This window comes from Vulpes lagopus, chromosome 12, assembly GCF_018345385.1.
Source record: "Vulpes lagopus strain Blue_001 chromosome 12, ASM1834538v1, whole genome shotgun sequence".
In the NCBI taxonomy this organism is placed as follows: Eukaryota; Metazoa; Chordata; class Mammalia; order Carnivora; family Canidae; genus Vulpes; species Vulpes lagopus.
In genome coordinates this window covers 36,018,490-36,040,595 of record NC_054835.1, presented here as the reverse complement: position 1 = coordinate 36,040,595, position 22,106 = coordinate 36,018,490, and the positions used below count along the sequence as shown (strand labels likewise).

Genomic DNA, 22,106 nt, shown 5'->3' with positions numbered 1-22,106 from the left:
CCCCCCCGCCCCCCAACCACGACGAGGAAGGTAAATAAAAGAGTCTTAATTTGTAACTAGCTCATGTTTGAAGTTCTAATTTTGTAGCTTTCCAGGGCGAGCATTATTCTGTGGTCTAAGATTGTCTGGGATCTTATTTGCTACCCTGTTATTCACCTCAGCCGGCCTACATTCCTGTTCTTTAAAAATTCTGTGGCTCCAGGCCTGCATCAGGCTAGCATTTTCCCAATGAGTTCGATGGATTTTAATCCACCACCGTTCTGGTCTCCAGCAATGAATGTCCTCTCACCTGGGCCCTGCAGGAGATCTAGCAAAGACCCAGCTGTGAAATCAGTGCACCAGTCAGAACAGCTCAGAGCCTTCCTAAACGGATTTTCACAAAGTCACAACTAGAGAGCAAGAAAAGTAATTTCCACACACGGAATACCCACTGTTCTCATTTTTCAGTTCAATATTGCTGACTCCGGGGGAGCATCCCTCATTACTCTGACTGGTCAATCTATCATTCCTCTGCTTCTGACCCCCTTGAGGTGGTCACTTCACACATGAGGGACTGCTGGGGGCTGTGCTTCTGCATTCGTCTTGTGGCAGGCCCCTGTCCCCCTACCCCAAACATCAATGCCTGTCCATTTACCCAAGGAGGTGCGTGTCGGGGGGTACTTCCCAGCAAAAGTCTTCTTTGGCTTGATCTATGCCCACCCACTCAGATTGGCCACACTCTGTGGGTAACATTCCTGTCATCCACTGACAACAAAACCAAATGTGACTTACCTACCATTTGTGGTTATTAACACTGCGCATCAGCCGGTAGCACAGAATCCTAATCTGCAGGGTTGTGGTCCTGCCTGGGTTTCTTGCCTGGTCTTATCTTTTACATCAGGTGCATATTAATGGATACCACACTACGGGTTGTTGGGACAAATTAGCTGTGGCCTTAAACTGGGTTCCCTGGAAACGTGATTTGGGAATAGGAGGCTTACTGCTCACTCCACTACTACCTTTTTTTTTTTTTAATTTTTTTTTTAATGTTTATTTATTTATGATAGTCACACACAGAGAGAGAGAGAGGCAGAGACATAGGCAGAGGGAGAAGCAGGCTCCATGCACCGGGAGCCTGACGTGGGATTCGATCCCGGGTCTCCAGGATCGTGCCCTGGGCCAAAGACAGGCGCTAAACCACTGCGCCACCCAGGGATCCCTTTTTTTAAATTTTTTAAATAAGCCCTCAGATAGTGATGCTGGCACAGGCCCTGTATCACTCAGGGCTCTACCAAGGAAACAAACCAGGAGGAGGTATCTCTTCCTCTAGCTGTATTTTTATCTTCATATCAATCTGTATCATCTATCTCTCTGGAGATTTACTGCAACGAACTGGCTTGCACAGTTTTGGGGACCAGCCAGACAAACCCAAAATTCAGCAGGCAGGCCTGCAAACCGAAACTCTAAGGCAGGAGGGAACATGGAATTTGTTCTTTAGGAAAACTTCAGTGTTGATCATAAGGCCTTTCAACTGATAGGATGGGGCCCACCAAATTATCAAGGATGTTCTCTTTTACTTAAAGTTAACTGACTATAGATGGTTTTTTTTTTGTCTTTTTTTTTTTTTTTTTTTTTTTGACTATAGATGTTAAATAGCATCACAGCAACACCTAGATTCACATTTGGCTGAATAAGGGTGCTTTAGCCTAGCCAAGTTGGCACATGGAACTAACCATCACAGGCCCTGTGGCAGGAAAGGCAAACCCATTCTCAGAACACTTGTTGATTACAGTCATGGTTAATTGTTGCCTCATCACTTGGAAGGTATCCAATCCAATCAGTTGTCATCAAGTGGCTAGTTGATCTTTTTGAGGGATGGTGACGCCATATTAGGGGCATAGCATTGGTTTCTTCTTCTTCTTCTTTTTTTTTTTTTTTAGCATTGGTTTCTTCTTGAGAGATTGGTTGATAGTAGTACTCTAGATGAATTGTGGTGAGTGGGAGCTCATGCTAGTTGGTCCAGTTATAGCTTTCATTAGTTACTCCCACGGATCTCCATTCATGCACTTGTTGAGTGAGCACTGGGCTGACTGGTGACAGGGGCTGGTTAATGTCAATTTGCCAGTTAGTCTACTTAGTTGTGTAAGTGCATCCTCATGGTAGATGCCCTCTGATGGGTATGAATGTGTAATATGAAGATCTTCACATCTCACGCCCATTCCCACAGGCCCATCCTCATGTCTCTTTACCATGCCTCTTTGCTCCTGATCTTCTAAATTTTGTTTCTCAAGCCTCTGGCCAACTACTCAAGCCATTTGCTGCTATCCATGTCTCTAGTATATTCTTACCTGGGGCTATTTTTCTTTCCATACTTAGTGAGTGTCCAGGTGTACTGCCAAAGCTCTACCCACTGGGAGGTTCCCCTCACTGCTGTTTTTCAGGATCACCCAGAGTAGGACAGTAGTGTAGGCAACGTCTGTTCCCAGCTTACATCCAGCAAGCCAACCCATCTATGAACCAAGCTCTATGTTTTTACCCTCTACCTTCAGATGATTGTAAAGGACCCTCTACCTCCACTCCTGCTCCCGAGTAGCCATCACATGTGTAAGCTAAAGAGAGGTGCCAGTGTCATAGTGGAGGATCGCATGGGTGGGGGACCACATGGTTATGTAGCAGACTCACACATCTTACTTGTGTCCTCTGTTTTTGCTCAAGTTCACTCCTGGAGTATATTCTTTGCGTCTCCGAGTGCTGCTAGACCCATGTAACTTTATGAATTGGTGGGTCTGACCGAATTGAGCTCGTGAAGGAAAGTTCTGGCTGCACGAACACTGATGGCTCTGGTCAGGTGTTCTGTTTCTATCAGGATCCAGCAGCATTCCAGCAGCTATTTTGCAAAAGGTTTCCAGTGATCTTCTGCAGATGGCATGGGCCCGTGTCTACATAATTCTAATGGGGCTTGCCATAATCTCCACATAATTTCTTCATCGATGCCTCTGATGTTACAGCTGTGTGGCCCTTCCCTGGCAACTGGTAGGCCTGCTTACACCATGGTCCGGACCTGCTGAAGGACCTTTCCCATTCTGGACCTCACTCAAAGTTGGCATCCCTCTGTGCTGTCAGCTATACGAGTTGAAGCAGGATTACTCAAGTGTGCAAAGATGCCTCCAGGATCCAGAAAGGCCTACCAGACATTGCACTTCTTTCTTTCAGGGGGGAAATGCAGGATGAAGTAATGTGTCCTTTATTTCAGATGCCCTGAGTCCCTGGACCTGTAAACATTTCGCTGGCACCACAGGGCCTTAAATCTTAAGGCTTACTTTCCACCCTCTAGAGTACAAGTGTCTTAGAAAAGCCTCAAAATACTTCCCACTTCTAGCCCATCCAGTCTGATTAACATAATGTCACCAATGCAGTGGATCACTGTGATGCCCTTTAGGATGTCAGGTAGGTCCCTTGGGACCATATTATATCAGAGTGTGGGAGAGAGGTAAGACAGGTAGAGGGTAGGGGGGATTAGACCATTATGTATACTTTTATCTGTCTAAATGTAAATTTTTCCTGCCTCTCCTTGGCAGGGATGGAGAAGAAAGCATTCCCCAGAACAGTGACCACAAACCAGGTACCCAAGGCCACGACAATCAGCTCTAGCTAAGATAGCCCATCTGGCACGGCAGTTTCAGCAGGCCTACTACCTCTTGAGTTTGCAGTGGCCCATTTGAGGCTCCTCGGCTCTGTCTGGTTTTTGAAGGGGCCAGACTGGTGAACTTAATGGGGCAGTAATGGAGATTACCATTCCTGACTTGTTTTTTTTTTTTTCTAATGTGTTCTGTTCATCAGCTCCACAGCTCTCTGCAGATCAGCACCCTTCTGCCCTGCCCCACATCTGACACGGCCACTCATGAGAATTGAACTCACCTGCTTCTGATGCTGGTTGCCATCTGGCCTCTATTATGTAAGGATCCTATGATCCCCATTGCCATTGGGGAGTCTAATCCAACCTTATGCCACTTTACACCCACACCCCTTGATCCAAGCCCGTACCCCTGTCCTCGCTCCTATGGGTCCAGAGTGGCAGGGTCCTGCAACTTCAGGATACAGAGCCTTGTATCAGAGTCCAGTGAAGAGACAGAAACCACGCAGTCCTCGGAAGGGGAGAGTTTAATATGTAAATAATGAAGTCTAACGGAACTGGAGTAATGGAGCACTGGCTAGTAAAAAACAAAGAGAACTCAGAAGTATATAAGAACAGCAGATAAAAGGACCAGCCACTGGCCCTAATGCTGAGATAGAGCCCTTAAGTGGCCTCCCAGGGCTGAGACCTAGATCTCATTGAGAGGATACAGTCACGGCTCATCAGATGATGGCAGGAAAGTCGTCACGCTGAGCAGATGGGTCTTGTGGGAAATTTGCCCTGCAGAACTCCCCAAAATCTTCCCTCTAGGGTGCCTGGAAATCTCTGCATGAGGAGATAGGTCACTGGAGGCAGTACACACTGAAGTGCCTGAGGGGAGTGCTGGGGAGGCTGTTGGCCTCTGGGTGCTGCTGACTGCCAGGTCTTAGAACCAGACAGTGGATAAGCTGCCCAGGCTGTGGAAGTCAGATGCTGGAAGAAGCTTCAGGAGCTTACCAAGAGTTTCACCGTAAAATGAGGAAGGGAGCCCCTTTCTCCTGCAATGAAACAAAAATTGACAACTGGCCCAGTCCTTTTCTTCCTTTAGAAAGGCCAACATTTCCCTAGCTAGGTTGTGACTTGACCCTAGTTACTGGTCTGGTGGCCAGGAGAAGAGGTGGGGTAGATATCCAGAGAGGTGGACCGGCAACTGCTTTCAGCAAGAGGGGAACGTTATCCTTTGGCCAGGAGGGGTGTACCACTTCTGGCTTCCCTGAGGGTTATAGGCGATCTGGAACTCACTGGACCCAGATGTCCCCGTTACAAATGTCAGAGTCCCACCCTTGCCCAACCAGACCCCTGACCTTGCCATAGTAGGTTCTCCGTGGATAAGAATGCAACTTTATCTGGAGCTCTGCTACTTTTATAATCAGGTTTTGGGCCTGATCTTCAGCTTTTCTGCTTGCTGGCTGCAAAAGATGAGAGCTTCTCCTTATGTTGCCAAGGCAGTTAGTTTTCTCTTGCTGCATAAAAATGACCACAAGCAGGGGAACCTGGGTGGCTCAGTCATTTAACCATCTGACTCTTGGTTTTGGCTCCCAGCTCATGATCTCAGGATCATGGGATTGAGCCCTGCATTGGGCTCTGTGCTCAGTGCAGAGTCTGCTGGAGATTCTCTCCTTATCCCTCTGCTCCTTCCCTTGCTCATATGTGTTCTCTCTCTCTAAAATAAAAAAATAATATCTTTTTAAAAAAATATTTTGTTTATTTATTCATAAAGACACAGAGAAAGAGAGGTAGAGACACAGGCAGAGGGAGAAGCAGGCTCCCTACAGGAAGCCCGACGTGGGACTTGATCCCCTGTCTCCAGGATCATACCCCAGGCTGCACGCAGTGCCAAACCGCTGCGCCACTGGGGCTGCCCAATAATATCTTTTTTAAAAAAAAAATGACCATAAGCAGCTGCTTAAACACCCTCCATTGATTATCATGCAATTCTGTGGGTTAGGAATCTGGGCAGGCCGGACTGGGTACTGCTTGGGATATCAAGTCAGCTGTACCATGAAACACAGCATTATCATGGAAGTAGAATTTCATCCTAGTAACAGGTTTCAGGGATTACAGTGTGGAATCTTGGGGGGCCACTTGTAGACTTCTGCCTACTACAGATCTGCCTGCAGATTCACATCCCTCCCAAATGCAAAATACATTCACCTCCCTCTCCAGGTTTCCAAGAATCTCATCTTGTTATAGCATCAATTCAGAATCCAAAATCTCATCTAAGTATCCTCAGCTCAAAAGTCCAAACCTGCATCATCTAAATCAGATATAGATGAGTCCCCCTGAGTATAGCTTCTTCAGTGCAGCTCCTGGACACAGTTCCTCTCCACCTAGGGACTCATGAAACTAAAGAATTAGTTAGTTACATGCCTCCAACACTCCCAGTATATGGGGTGAGAGAGGCATAAAAACAAGTCATATTCTGGTTCAAAAAGGGGAAATGTCACCACTCTGAAGAACTTTGAAAATCAAGTTGAGGAAACTCTATTAGCTTGTAGGGCTTGGGAATGACCCTTCATGGCTCAAGACTCTGCGCTCTGGGCTCTTGTATCCACCCTCGGAGTCACTCTTCCTTTCTCGTGAAAGATAGCACATGTTTACTGCATGTTTGGTCAACTTGCTTTCTGTTAGTAAAATTTGGGGAATCCAAAAGCTTCTTTCAACTTCTACAGTCATTTTTCAATTCATCTGCACAAAGTTTCTTCAGGTATAAAGTTTTCAAGAACCCATGGGCTTTGCATGGAATGTATGGGTATCCATTCATTAGACAAAAGGCTCTCCCACAGACCTTTCTGGGACGATCTCTTCTCTCTATTTGACTTCTGCTGAGAAGGCTAAGAGGCAACATCCCCTAAACTTCCTTGAGCCCCCCCACTCTGGTTTGATTGAGATGATGAAGAATACCCTTGATATAAATTGAATTGTGTCCCCCCCAAAAATTCATGTTAAAATCTTAACCCTCAGAACTTCAGATGATGACTTTATGTGAAAGAGGGCTGCTGCAGAGGTGATTAGCTAAGATAAGGTCAACCTGGAGTAGACTCTTAATCCAATATGCCTGGTGTCCTTATAAAAATGGGAAAGTTGGACACACACAGGGGAGTGCCATGTACAGATGGACGCAAACATGGATGACACTCCAACAAGCCAAGGAATCCAAAGATTGCCAGCGGTCCACCAGAAGCTAGAAGAGAGGCATGCAGGGATCCCTGGGTGGCTCAGCGGTTCGGCACCAGCCTTTGGCCCAGGGCACGATCCTGGAGTTCCGGGATCGAGTCCCGCATCAGGCTCCCGGCATGGAGCCTGCTTCTCCCTCTGCCTGTGTCTCTGCCTCTCTCTCTCTCTCTATCTGTGTCTATCATAAATAAATAAATCTTAAAAAAAAAAAAGAAGAAGAAGAAGAGAGGCATGGGACAGATGCTTAGCTTTGAAAGCAACCAACTCCGCTGACACTTAGCTCTTGGTTTTGTAGATGAGACAATACATGTTTATGAAAAAAGCCACCCAATTGGTAGTATTTCATCGTGGCAGCCCTAGCAAATCGGTTCAACCCTTGACCTCCTGTGACTGGCCTTTGTATATTTCTCAAGTTTCAGCAAAAGGTCATAGAGGCACATACCTGAACTTATCTCTACAGCAGTGTTCGGTGGACATTTCTGAACGTTAGTATCTTTTGCAGTCTGGATAGGCTGAGAATTTCCCAAATCATCACGTCCTGGTTCCTTTTTTAAGTTTACTCTCTTAATTTCTTTCTCTCTTCTTGCATTTTAATGTAAACAGCAAAAAGAAATCAGACTTGGTCTAGGAAATCTCATTGAAAACATCCAGGTTTATTGCTTCTAAGTTCTGTTTTGTACATAACCGCCAGACACAATCCTGCTAAGCCTTCTGCCACTACGTAACAAGAATCGCCCTTCCTCCAGTTCCAATAATGTACTCCTCACCTCCTTCTGAGTCCTGACCATCAGTGTCTTCACATGTGGGCTTCAGGGTACAGCACAGGGAGCACAGTCAGTGGTATTGCAGTCGTGCTATGTGGTGACAGGTGCACTTGGTGAGCGCAGCATAGTGCGTAGACTTGTGGAATCACTAGGTTGCACACCTGAAACTAATGTAAACTGTGTGTCAAACCTCATTCAGTTAAAAACAAGACACAACAAAACACCAGCTAAGGCAGAAGCAGCTGCCTGGCAGAGGATGTGAAATTATCCTAAAGCATATGGGATGGAAGAGGCAAGTTCATTCCTTGTTATCACAAAAGTCATTGCAAGGACAGTGGAACACCCGAACCGATCTGCTATTGTTTGGACAAAATGAGAAATCTTTGTTTTTCACTTTACAAATATATATCTCGCAATAGCATTTGCCATGAAATTTTTTGTTACAATTTTTTATCAAAGATTTTTTTTAAAAGTCCAGGTTTCCGCTAACAGTCTGCTCATGGAGAATGAGCCTGTCTCTAAGGCAGTTCAGGGTCGAACTTTTCCTCATATTCTTCTGACCAGCAGTGTCTTTAACATACATATTTCTACGCATGGTCTGTTCAGAGCAATCTAGGCTTTTTCTAGAAGCCCAGAATGCTCCTCATAATTCCTGCAGCCTCCACCCACTGCCCGATTCCAAAGCCATTCCCATATTTTTAGGTATTTGTCATGGCACTCTGCTTCTAGGTACACACATCTGTTTTTATTTGCTGTGTAGCACATATCACGATACAGTGGATTTAAACAACCCGAGGTCCCATGACTTTCACATTTGCCTTCCATTGGTAATTAAATGTCAGCCACTCATCATCTTTCCCTGCTGTGTCAGTGGCACTCACCAATAGCCTTCAGATTCTGCTGTCCTTAGAATTAGTCCTCCCCTCGACCTCTCAAAAACCTGTGATATTGCCTTCTCCCCACACCAAGTGCATCCCCTTCTACCAGTTCCCCACTAGTGAAAGTTTGAGCAATCGCACCACTTTAGCACAAAAGCCTGGCAGTTCCACCTACCACTAGTGATGGGGTCAGCAGCAGCAGCTGCCCAGCGAGGGTCCGAAGTCCCATCTCGGACTCTACTTCCCCAAATCAATCCAGGCACTAACTCTATCAGATCAGGCTCCTTAGGAACTGACTTGAGTGCTGAGGATCAGAATCTGGAGAGGGCCTCAGATGAGCTCTGTTGGCACAAACACTCTTGAGCCTCAACTCTGAAAGGGGGAGAATCTGGGTGGTATCCCACAGCATCCACTATAATTATTGTCTGTATCTCCTAATAGCTGGTATTTGTACTTTGTATTGTCTATTGCTGCTTAATAAGTTATTTCCAAACTCAGTAGCAAAGAACAGCAGTTCATCATTCCATAGTTCCTGCTGGCCAGGAATCTGAGCTCAGCTTAGATGAACATCTCTGGCTCAGGTCTCCCATTAGGTCATCAAGCTGCTGGCTCAAGGCTGCTGTGGCTGGCGAGCCCACTTCCAAGCTCACCCATGTGGCTATTGGCAGCCCTCAGAAGACCACTTCCAAGTTCACTCACGTGGTTGCTAGGAAGCTTCTGTTCCTAGCCACGTCCTCCATAGGTGGCCTGTATTTTCATGACAGAGCAGCTGGTGATTGGAAAGAGAGGCCACGCCCAGTCTTTTTGTAACTAATCTTGGAAGTGACATCTCTCACTTTGGTCATATTCTATTCTGTAGAAGCAAGTCACTGAATCCAGCCCAACAAAAGGGGAGAGGACCGCACAAGGGCACGAATACCAGGAGGCGGGGATCACTGGGGCCATCTTGGAGCTGCCTGTCACAGACACGACCTGCCAGACACTGAGCTCAGCATTTTACCTGCATTGCTTTATTTAACCCTCACCATGACCTTAAGGAAACTGCTATTAATATCCTCTTTTAGCAGATGTGGAAACAGGCTCAGAATGGTTAGACAGCTTGCTCACCACCACACAGACTACTGTGTGGGAGAGAGAAGATGGAGCTCAGATTTGCCTTTGAACAGCCTGCGTTTCTCTTTTACTACAAGGTCTCCCTCAGTAACATCTCCAGAAGGATCAAAGTTGTGGCAGAAAGTTGGAGCTAAATAGGGTGTCACTATGCTTTCAGTGCCGGCATGAAGGCTGAGAGGTGCCAATCAGGGCTCTGAAGCCTGGCGTTCCTTAATGCAAGAGGTTCAGGAACCAGACTGGGAACACAGAAGAACAGACCAGAGGACTGACTGGAAGGGAACTTTGAAAATCATCTGTGGACATAGGGAAACCCTCCTTCCTTTCCAGTTTGCAGCTGCTAAGTATGGACTGCAAATGGGGGAGAAGGAGCCTAAAAACAAATGAGCTATAACCAGTATTCAGGTGTGGCCAGGAAAGGTTAAGCTTCTTGCATAAGGAACTGTGCAAACTTACAAGCTTTTAGTAACTAGTTTGACCTAAATCTGAGGGCTGTTCTAAGTTATCTACTGCTGTGTAAAAAAAACACCCCAAATTTTAGTGGCTTATTGCAATAATTTACTGCTAGTGATTCTTTGGATTGGCTGGGCGGTTATTCTGCTAGTCTCACTTGGGCTTCTTTTTGTTGTTGTTGATTTTGTTTATTTATTCACTAGAGACACACAGAGAGAAAGGCAGAGAGAGAAGCAGGCCGCACGCATGTAGCCTGATGCGGGACTTGATCCCGGGACTCCAGGATCATACCCTGAGCTGGAAGGCAAACACTTAACCACTGAGTGACCCAGGCGTCCCCCACTTGGGCTTCTAAGCACACATTCGATCGGAGGGTCAGCTGAAGCTGAAGGGTCTGCGATGTCCTCATCCACATGTGTAGAGCCTAGCAGGGACAGCTGGGACCTCTCTCTCCACACAGGCATTATTCAGTAGTCTAGCCTGGGCTTCTGGTCTTACTGGACAGTCATATTCCAAGAAAATAAAGGCAGAAACCACATGTTATCTTCAGGCATGGGCTCCAGACCTTGCACCACATTTTTGCCATTCTACTGGTCAAAGGAGCCACAAGAGAAATCCAGATTTGAGTTGAGAATGACTACACCACTAACTGGGAGCTTACTGGGAGGAAGGTTGGGGACACATGATAATAGGGTGGGGACACAAGGGTATGAGACTCATCCAGGGTATTTTTCCTGTTTACAGTGGAGATCTTGAAAGGGAGTTTATCTTTGAATTGCCATGAAGTACAGTTGACCCTTGACCCACATGGGTTTGAATTGCATAGGTGTGGATTTTGGGGAAATAGCACAGTACTGCAAATGTATTTTGTCTTAACGATTTTTAAAAAAAGATTTTATTTATTCATTCATAAAAGACCGAGAGAGAGGCAGAGACATAGGCAGAGGGAGAAGCAGGCTCTTTTCAGGGAGCCCGATACAGGACATGGTCCCTGACCAGGATCATGCCCTGAGGTGAAGGCAGATGCCCAACCGCTGAGTCACCCAGGAGTCCCTCTTATGATTTTTTTTTTGTAAAGATTTTATTTATTTATTCATGAGAGAGAGAGAGAGAGAGGCAGAGACACAGGCAGAGGGCAGAGGGAGAAGCAGGCTCCATGCAGGGAGCCCGATGTGGGACTCGATCCTAGGACTCCAGGATCATGCCCTGAGCCAAAGGCAGACGCTCAACTGCTGAGCCACCTAGGCATCCCATCTTATGATTTTAATAACGTTTTTTCTCTAGCTTACTTTATTGTAAGAATATAGTAAAACTGTATATACAGTATATATATATATATATATATATATATATATATATATATATATATATAAAATATATGTGAATCGACTGTTATACGTAAGACCTCCAGCCCACAGGCTATTAATAGTTAAGTTTGGGGCGCGAGAGTCAGAAGTTATTTATGGATTTGTGATTGCATGGGGGGGGGTGGTCAGCACCCACAACCCCCATGCTGTTCAAGGGTCAACTGTAGTCCCAGTTACTCTCGTACTGGCAGTGAGGTGCAGGCCCCAGGAGAAAGGACCGCAATGTGCCTGTACTTTTTATTTTTTTTTATTTTTTTTTATTTTTTAATGTGCCTGTACTTTGAACCATTTCCACTGCAGGGTGCTGGAGTAAGCAGTGGGCTAATCTGTGTAGGGAGCTTCAGAGTTGGGATCTAGTCAGGATAGAAACACGGAAGGCTTAAGATGTTGGAAACTCCAGTTACAACTAATTCTGTATGAAAGTGAATTCAGGCTGCTGTTGGAATAAAATAATACACATTATACACTGCTCTAGAACAGGATTCTTCAAATTGCAGGTGGGACTTAATGAGATTCATCTTGAATTTTTAATTCACTTAAATAAATATACTTATAGATCTGTATATTTGATTAGCTAAGTAATGAGAAGACACATTTCTTTACTATGGGTCAGTCAATGTTTGAAAGCCACTGATTTAGTATATGTTGAGGTGGGGGAGTACCTACATCTACAAAAAAAAGTGTGTTTAGTTTATGAGTCAGAGTTTCGAGATGATAAAGAGCAAGAATGGTAATTCTATGATTTAGGACAGTTTTGTACCATTCTATGAGGCCTTAAACAAAGGAAACTTGAACAGTAAGATTTCTTTCCTACATCCTTCTACTCCCTCCTGGAATCCTCCTGCGGGAACAAAACAGGGTGGATCCCCCGCGGGAAAGGCTTGTGACCCAAAACAGTTGATCTTCCAGTTGGCCAAGGTAATAGCTCTGAGGGAAGCCTCAACCAGCATCTCACTACCTGACACTGTATTAGGTCATTATTTGTTTATTGTTGAGTTTCTTCCACTGGGGACATGAGCTCCAAGAGCACAGGGTCTCCCTCCTGTTTACCGCGTGAACTCCCAGTGGCTAGATCAGTGCCCAGTTTATACTGGGCACCCAATGAACATTCAAGGACGAATGAATGGGGGTAGGTGGAGGAAGAAGAACCTCAGCCCAAGTGCTGTAATTTCTGATCCTTGCTTTTCACCAAAGTTACTTTGGTAATAAGCTCTTTCCATCTGGGCTTCCTTTTCTTCAGACTGCTTTAAATCTCAACATGATCTTCTCCTCAAATACTGTTTTCCAGGGTATGTTCAGACTTTCACTCAACTGGACAGGGTAGTGTTTACCGAAGCCAATAGGCACTGAGGCAAGCAACCCCGGCAGATGAGAACCAGTCACTTTAACTGTGGCCTGCAGACCTGGAACCATGTCGTCCTTCAGATGGAGGTCGGAAGTCAGAGGTTGTTGGGTTTGTGAGCTGGGCTGGACCAAAGGCCATGGATGACAGCAGATCAGGACTGTTTGTCTCACCGGGGCAGGGCGGCGGGGGGAGAGGGGGAAGGACAATTCGCTGAGCAAGGAGACCTCAGAATGTCACTGACAGAGGGTGAGGAAGAAAGGAAGTTAAGAAAGACACAAAACAGATATGGTTACTTTTTTTTTTTTTTTTTTTTACTTTGAACATTAGCATTAAGTTTGTTACCGTACACATCCAAAGGCCCAGCATGTCGGAAATATGAAGTGGCACACCTTGTACCAGAGTCTCACAAGAATAAAATAGACAATGCTACATTGAGTGGTTAAAAATACACAAAAAAAGTAGTTTTAACAGTCTATAAATTTTTTATACTTAAAATCATGATTGAGTTGAAATAAAAAAGTGCATTTCAATTGCTAAAAAAATAATATTGGTATAGTTAACACAAGGGGAAAATCAGTACGTTGAGGGATCTGACAGGATGCTGGAATAGAGATGACTCAGGGAAGCTAGGCTAGCTTGGGGATTCAGGGGGAGTTTGGTTCTGCCTCGCCACAGCTGCCTGGGGCCAAGAGCTCTCCTCTCCCCCGTATCTTCCCCATCTGAAGAGATCCCATCTTACCTACCTGTCACCTCCCCAACTGAAAGACTCCTCTAAACTTTTTTTGCAGCAAGAGAGAGGTACCTGCCCTAATGCGAGTCCAACTTGACCTTCAATTACGTCTTCGCAGAGGTAGGAGAGGGACACTGCCCCCTTCTGGACTTGACACGAGTACCCCAGCCGCATGGTCTTAATCCTTGTGACCTAGCAGGCGGAACAGGGACCAAGCAGCTTCTGTTTTGTCAAACTCCTTTGGACAAATGTTCAACATTCAACAACAAGCTTTGTAAACCTAACGCTAAACGATTCCTGGCAAGCAAACTGGATTTTCTTTTCTTTAAGAAATGAGGAAAAGTGCAAGTGATTTCAGTACTGTTGGGGAAAACAAAAATAAAAACCAACAAGTTACACCTGACCACCTGTTACCTAAACCAATCACAGCTTCAGTTTTGCTGTCGAGTGTGGGAGTGGGTCAGACTTAGCCAGGCAGGAAAAGGAACCAGGCAGAGATTCGGTAAGAAGGCCATTCCAGGTGCAGATGCCTCTTGCCTCTACAGGGTAAACGGTTTCTATCGGGTATTTGCCCCCAGTTACTACTGACCAGCCAGCCCCTTGAGAGGAAGATGTTGCCATGAGAACAAACCTCGTAGTAAGGGCACCAATGAAGGTCATGGGCCGCAGGACAAGTCCTAACTCAGGACTTGCTCCCTGGTGTACCAGACATCCCCTGGAGCAGAGGTGAGAGACACTTCCTCCTTCAACCTCCAGTCAGCCCTGCTGCTCTTGTCCCTCTCAGAGATGTGATCCCCCTGCACTGCTGGCGGGATGTGTAAGAAAGAAGGGCTGCCTTCCTGCTCTGCACTTCTGTGCCCCCAAGGGTGGGGCTTTCCATCTCAGGGCATCATTGTTTAAAGCGGATAATTAAGATGCGGAACCCACAAGGACCTGTGACCGCTCATCAATCTTTGCATCCTGAAGGGTGAGCAACTACTGGACTTAGTAATAAAGGAAGATGTCTTAAAAACAAAGATCTATAAATAAGCACTGAGCCAAGAGAGGATAGTCTATGAGAGACTTTACAGCAGGATCTTTCAAAGTTTGAGAATGGAGAAGCTAAAGTACTTTGTTGCTCTCTTGTGGACAAAGCCAGTACTGCTGATGGAAGAGAATCACACAACCCTTGACAAGAAAGGAGTTAAGATGCATATTGAAACTAGTGGAAGATTGAGAGGGATTCATCCGCTTTTCAGAGGCTGCAGATATATCCTTTGGGATACAACTTTAGAAGTAAACACCAAAATCATGCCACACAGTCTCTTGCCGTTTTGGAAAAACCTAATGAGTTGGATAATCAAGCTCAGAAAGGATATTTCCAGGAGTGTAAGAGATCCTAAAATAATGAACTTTCAAATGCAATTAAATACAGCCTTGAGTCCTATGCAGGATGTGATGTGACGTCTCTGTCTCTGCCCTTGTGATCACCTGGTCCCTTTTCACCTGTCAAAGGCAGGCAGGGAGGAAGCTGTGTTCGCTCAGAGGAGATGGATATTCAAAAACAACTTGATTCTTTGGCACATTCGAGTCAGAGATTGGCTCTCTGGCTGATCAAAACCAACGAATGTGAGCATTAAATTTCCTTTAGGACTGAAGCAAAATTCAGCTTCCATCCCTTTCTGCCCTACCACCATTTTTTATGCATCCCCCCAAATTGTTTCTAAGTAATTTGTAACCTCTCTGATCTCACTAGAGAAGCTCGAATATTGTGAAATGGACCCAGACACCTCTCAGGAGCAATAGCCCTTTGATACCTGCACCAGGTGTGCCCTATTAGAGAAGACCTGAAGCACGCCAACAGTGAGTCTCAGGGATGTGGCCCATCCAGGTGAAAGCCTGCCATGCCTCTCCCCAGTTGGCTGTACTGCCTGTGACTTTGAAGAGAAGCCATACATTTCAAAGCAGAGACTTTAGGTAGTCAGTTACAAGGAAAGAGGCAAACTTCCAGGCCAGTAACGGGGGCTGTCAGGGCAAATGAAAGTGAAAAAGTATTTAAAACACAAAACTCTTGTTGCTTATTTCTGTAGTCTACTTTTTGCATTTTGTAAGCTGGTCTTTAAATTCCAAAGAGCCAGGGAGGCTTTCAGGTGTCTTGAATGTATTCATTACCAAACATAACCAATTCTCATAATTTTGCACTATCTCATCAAATAACATACTGCTGCTAGACAAAAGGAGTTAGGAATTTATTAACAGCTGCCTTCATAGACTCCCACTTTGTGTGGTTATTAGTCTTGAAAACCTGAGTATTAGTATTATTAACTTTAAGAAAAAGGGACATGGCATTTTTGGTCAGATAGGAAAAATTTCTAAGACCAAAATACTCAATAGCTTTCATTTCCTTAAAAAAAAAGAAGAAAGAAAAATAATGCAACCCAATTTCCTCATTTTAAAGAGTTCTTTTTTCTATTTGTTTTCAGCTTTGGAGGAGAATTGAACAGGAGGCAAGAGATCCGCACAACAACACACACATCAGTTTTGACTGTGAAAGATTAGCCGACTGCTACAATGGTTTATCAATAAGGTGCTCATATCACATGGAGAACACACTGCAACCCCTTTTTATTACATCCTTCATATATTATGTATTAGTCATACTTTAAAAATTAATGAGAACAAGTTAGAAAAAAAGGTAACTGGAAGTTTCTGAGGGACAGGAAAGAAGGTAACTGGAAATTTCTGAGGGACAGGTGGGTGAGAAAGGCAGAAGGACAGCTAATAGACTTCTGATACACCCAGAGAGCGATTTTAAATTCATTGGACTAAACTAGAATTATGGGCACAATCTTCTGGAACGTTCCTGGAAGAGAGAGGCATGTAGGAGCAGGGCGCAGCAACAGCAGCGTTCAAGATCCTTTAGTCAGAAAGGAGAGGCATTCAGGGAGACCCACGATGAGGAGATGATATCCAAGAGAAGTACTCTGTGACCTTTAACTTTAAAGGAACATCTCACTTCTGGTGAAAGAAAAGAAAGTGAGGAGTAAGGATAAAACCTTTCATCATTAGTGATTTAATAGGTCAAGAAGTAAGATAGAAGCAAAAGTGTAAAACATAATCTACAAGTGATGTAGGGAGACAGAACAGGAGTAGGTCCAGAATTCACATCCAAGGGTCTAGCTAGTTTGTACAGCCCAACCAACTGGAATAAGGGTGACTTCCAACACTTCAGGAGAATGAAATAAGCAGAGGTAGGATTTAGACCAGGGAAAGAATGTTTCCGGGATGCTGGCTTTTTGAAGGCACTCAAGAACAGAGTGAAAGATGGAGCTGCAGTGAGCTAATGGCGAGTTGTGGGGTGGTGTGGACTCACTGATCTGTCACAAGGAAATAAACACAACTCCAGGAATGATGTGACAATACATATATTATCGAGTAATACATAGAGTAACAAGGTAGTAGAAATCCACTTCATAAGTAGTTTCTTACAACAAATATAGCTTCTACTTAGGGAATAAGAAAGAGAAGTCTGTTTTCTGGATATGCCACTCTGCAAAATAGCTGTGATTTAAATCAAGAATTGGATAAACGGTACACTATCTGGTTCTTTAAACAAATTTACTGAAGCAAAAGCTTCAAGGTTGGGACAACCAAGGAGTTTGCTTTTCCTTTGAATCCTGCAAAACCTATCCTCTAAGACAAAAAGATCTGATCATAGAGTCTATAAAAAGTCTAAAGAGTATAAAAGTATAGAACTATGAAAGTGGACATATTGATGGCAACTTTTATGGCTTCCATAGAAAGTGTGGAGAGGATCTCTGGTTTGCTTTATCGAGGTAGTGTCCAGGGCTGGAAGGCCATCGTTATTTAGTATAAATGCTACAGATGACAGGAGCAGGGTAGTTCGGTTGTTCTTATTGCATAAAAATGCCACTGTCTCTAGTGGCTAATGACCTTTCATTCCTGAAAAAAAAAAAAAAAAAGATCTTTTGGGAAATTTCCTATCTTGGTTTAGGCAAAGAGAAATTAAAACCCAGTATTTATCTGCTCAATTTTATCGTCTGAAGAATTCTAAACAAGCTGGTTTTTATAATGGTAGAATAGTTGATAAAATTCTTAAATGTAACTTATCCCGTTTTCATGAAATACTTCCCACATAGTCTAGAACAGCATTGAAATGTTCATCATGTGGATTAGCAATGTAATAAAGGTTGTCACTTCTATACAGTAGTTCAAACAGAAGGGTTTCCCTAACTTTTGTTTTCTTCATCTTCCTCTTCTTTTTACAAAAAATCCCACTTACCATTCTGTTAACTGCCTGAAATCTGCAAGATGGGGAGAATAAGTATCACTGGCAATGGATTTCTATCTCTGCCCGATCTTCTCATAATTTAAAACTTCCAGTGACATAAAAATTAAACATATATATCAATTCAACAAACGTTAAGTACTGAGAAAAAATTTCAAGAACTAGAAAATTCAAAGTTGACAAGCATCTCTTTAGCGTATTTTGCCTTCAGTTAGTATATGAGGGACAATCAAATTATAGAGAGCCTTCTAACTACTATGAAAAGGTACTTCCAACAAATGTAGTTTCTAAAAAGGTGGTACAACCATGGTAATGTCATGCTCAGTCATTAATTTAGGACAATTCATGTAAATGGTAGATTGTGAAAGTAGACATAACTGATTTGCAAAGATTTCTTTGAACTTCCATAAAGTCTTACATGGAGACTCCCTGCTTGCTAAAAATAAGAATCAATTCACAAACATACGCGGAGATGAAGCTACGTGGCTTTAAACTGCTCATCTTATTTTCTTCATTCAAATTAAAAAAAAAAAATCTAACTCCATATGAGCCTACCTGCCTCAATCTGAGAAAGCAGCAAGCAGCCTTTCATTAAGGCTAAGGAAGAATTTAAACTTGAATGACCAATCTATGAGAACAGAACAGAAAAAGAATAATAAAAAAATGCAATGTCAATTCAAGAAAGCCCTTGAGAACTTTCCTTGAGTAAGACTTAACCCTACCAGTGATACAAGCCTTTAAAGAATGGTAAAATCAAGTAATGAGAAAAAGCCTCAACTGGATATCTATATAACGCTGAACTGCGGCCTTTGTTGTCTTTAAAAGACGAAGGACAGGTAAGGGCTGAGCACTCAAACTCCCCCGTTCTTTTTTTCATAAATGGATGGTGAGCAGGCATGGAGTTCTGAAGTAACAGGTTGCTATACTCTATGTCGGAGGGAACATACCACAGAATGCAACTTTCTTCTTAGTGAAGGACCCCAATCAAATTTCCAACCCTGAGTGTGAGTCTTGAGCGTGTTAAACCTGATGCACATATGTTTAAGGCTTAATCCTGCAGTTGTTGTATTCAGAAGCATGAATGTTGCGAATATTCTTAATGCATTTCATTATTTATATGTGATAGGACACTGGCGAGGAGTCATTATGTTCTGAGCAGTGTTCCTGAAGACCACAAATCCCAAGTCAGGGAAGGGATACTTATGTAGGGGGAAAAAAGAAACGAGAAGTTTCCAGATTGTTCCATAATACGTTTCACTATGAACTGTATTATGTGACAATACTGATTTAAAAAAAAATCTTTTTTTGCTTCTGTTAAGGGTGGTGGTGATTATTTGCTTAATACTGGTTTTCCTATGTAGTAGGCATTTTCTTATGGCTATATTCACTTGGATGAAAAATCAAATATGACTACCTGAATTTTCCAGTGTATGATTATAGTACACTTCATAAAATGGTTGATTTAATGGTCTCAAGACTAGAATTCAGCATTGCTGCCCAATACGGTAAGTTTATGTAGAATATAATAAGGTACTATAGCCAATTAACTAAGCTGCAATTTACATCTTTAAAAAAACCATTTTAACATTACAGGCTTGGCCATTGTATAATGATATCTCTACATGAAGGTGTACATCCATCTACAAACTTGTCATGGAACGGGAAGGAGGCTGTGGAGTTAAGGGGAAGCAGCCACTAAAGAAGTAACAGTCACAAACAAGAAATTAACTTTCCTTATTAGTATGGGTACCTGGGTGCAAAAACTGTATACAAAGATTTAAAATAATAACATTCTTTAGAAATTACATCCAAAAACAGGAAGAAAAGTAGGTCTTGAGATACTTTTCTGCCTCATTCCAAAAATTTTCCTATGCTCATTACAGAGGACGAAAGGCAGTAATTGGAAGGAAAAAATGAGGAAATTTTCAACCAAAAAGCTAGTAGAGAATGTGATATTTACAAAATAGGGACTTGACCTCACTTGAGAGTTCCATTTTTTCCTACCACAGAGCTAATCAGCCAGAAAAGTGCTTGAAGCATATCTGCACATTTACTATTAGAAATTAAAAATAAATAAAGCCAGGATTCTGATTTAGGCAACGATCTAAGAGCCTGAGGAAAGAAGAATGAAGAAATGTCCACATTAAAACACAGAGGAAGAGGGAGAAAAAGCAGACTCAGCTTTGGAACTCAATTCTCTGAGATGAAAAAAAAAAAAAAACAACAACACAATTTTTAGTATATAGAGTCTGGAGAAATCTAATCAGTTAAATATGAGCAATAGGTTAGCCCTTCTAGTCAGCCTTTTCTATGTAAGCTCCTGATCATGCTCTTTTGAAGCTTCTCAAACCTGAAAAAGTAACTTATCTTAACGGTGTTAGAGATGCTGCTCTCACTGCCTGTGAACACCACTGTCACATAATTATCTGCAGAGAACAGGGCAGCACAATGTAGGAATTTTCTTTCCCTTGCTACAATTTAAACTGTGATAGGATAGTCAAAGTCGTGGATCTATCTATAGGTGAACAGATATTTAAAAGCTCATAGTCAATTTGTTCTCATCCCAGCTTCTCAGCTACTGTCAGCAACATCATGTTTGTGATTTTAGTGTACTATTTTATGTCACAACCATTCTAGGAAAATACAGCAACCTCAAAGCGAGCAGTGTATTCTGAGACTTCCACTTGTCGTTGCCACGGGTGGAACGCAACCAAGCTCTGGGGAGAATGAGAAACGGACACGAGTGAGAGCAATCCCCACTGCTGCCGCCTCCTGATGGGGAACAGCTCTACTCCGATTTTTAATACCTGCAAGCTCTAGGTGACTTCCCTGGGAAAGGTCCAGCTCCCTGCAAATCATCCCATTTAACATGGTAACCAAACCAAGTGAAACATGGAGGACAGGAGCGTGTCAACAAGCCTAACGTGCTGACACACTGAGTGTGAAGCCAAGGTTTAAAAGCTAGCAAGGACTTTGCCACGTTCTGCAAGCCAAGCCTCACTGTGCAGTAAGCTGGTGTCTGGAGACCCTCTCAGCTACAGCTAGTCTCTGAAGCACCTTTGAGTGGTACGGATGTAAGAATAACTTTGAACGATAGAAGTTATATGCATCTTTAAGAATCACATTTTGATGATTATAAAAATTTTTTTTCCTATTTTACAACATAGGCCCAGCTACACTGAAAAAATTACACCGCTTATTGAAATACATTTCATTTTAGAAACAGACCACTAAAGAAGTCTATACAAAAACTCTAAAATAATTTCTGTAGTAAAATAAAGAGTGCGTTAGGAGAGCTACACAAAAAGAAACTTCCCGTCTTTCTCTATAATGCTGGATATACTGGGAAACGCAGCCGGCTCAATTCTGAAAGCCAGCACCGAAAGCTGCAAAGAATTTGTTAACGATACACAGTGATACAATTAATGCTCTGGATTAATCTCACAGCCTTCCCGATTAGTACAAAGGAAACCGGGCCTGTCCCCTCTTTGAGGAGAAGTCCGGGATATAAAAGCAAGCATACCTCATCAGCTGATATGAAATTATAAAATTCCACAAGTCTGAGTATTTGAAATTTATAAAAGTCACCAGAAAATGCACGCATATTGGGCTTTAGTGCCGCGGTTCCCCTGGTTTAGATGACCGTTCCCTCCGTGAGCTCAAGGGTAGTCTGGTTCCTTCTTGATGTGTTGGTTCCCCAAGACAGTGACAGGGCTCCTGGTGGAGGCGGGGGAGAGCCTGACAGCTACAGAAAGGCTCCCGGACTCCCCCTCTGCACACACACAGGGGCACACAGCTCATGGGGAACTGTGCATGGAAGGAGGTGGGTGTTAATGGTGCTGTGCTGGACTGCTCTTCTCTGCCAGGTGCCGCAGAAAGTTGTCCTCACCCTGGCCTCTGTGATTTAAAGGCTCGCTCTTGAAGAGAGCTGGAGGTGGGGGCAGGTGTGGGACTGGGGGGATAGGAAGGTGGTGTGGGTGGTGAGGGTGCGGGTGGATGTGGAGGTGTGAGAAGGGGTGGGGGATGGGCCGCGGGGGAAGCGTGCTCACAGGGTTCATACTGATTGGAGGGGTGGGGGTGGTGGGGGTGTTCACCACAGAAGGAACCGGGGTGGCTGGGGAGCTCGTGAGTGGGATCTGGACGGCAGGCGGCACGTTCACGGGGCTGGTCACCCGGAAGCACTTCTCCTTGTGGGCCTTCAGCATGTTGGAGAAGCGGAACCGCTGGCCACACACGTCACATGGATAGGGCTTCTCGCCTGTGTGAGTTCTGCGGTGCCTCTTCATGTTGGGGCGGCTGGTGAAGCTTTTGCCACAGATTTCACAGATAAAGGGTTTCTCTC

The 22,106-nt window shown here is 43.9% G+C and overlaps 1 protein-coding gene and 1 long non-coding RNA gene across 3 annotated transcripts in view; one reads left to right on the top strand and one right to left on the bottom strand.

The window, feature by feature from the left end:
• LOC121473135 overlaps nt 1–12,825 on the top strand; it is a 19,280-nt gene extending 6,455 nt beyond the window's left edge. Inside the window, exons 3-4 of one of the 2 annotated variants that reach the window (XR_005983110.1) lie at nt 3,820–3,934; nt 12,690–12,825. This is a non-coding gene — a long non-coding RNA (uncharacterized LOC121473135). Of the gene's footprint in view, nt 1–3,819; nt 5,227–12,689 lie in introns of those variants that run through there. The other variant, XR_005983109.1, reaches the window with a different exon arrangement.
• Nucleotides 12,565–22,106, bottom strand: part of ZNF652 (zinc finger protein 652) — a 66,056-nt gene continuing 56,514 nt past the window's right edge. Inside the window, exon 6 of the mRNA XM_041725170.1 lies at nt 12,565–22,106. Within this exon, the coding sequence (XP_041581104.1) occupies nt 21,595–22,106 (512 nt within the window). The 3' untranslated portion in view covers nt 12,565–21,594.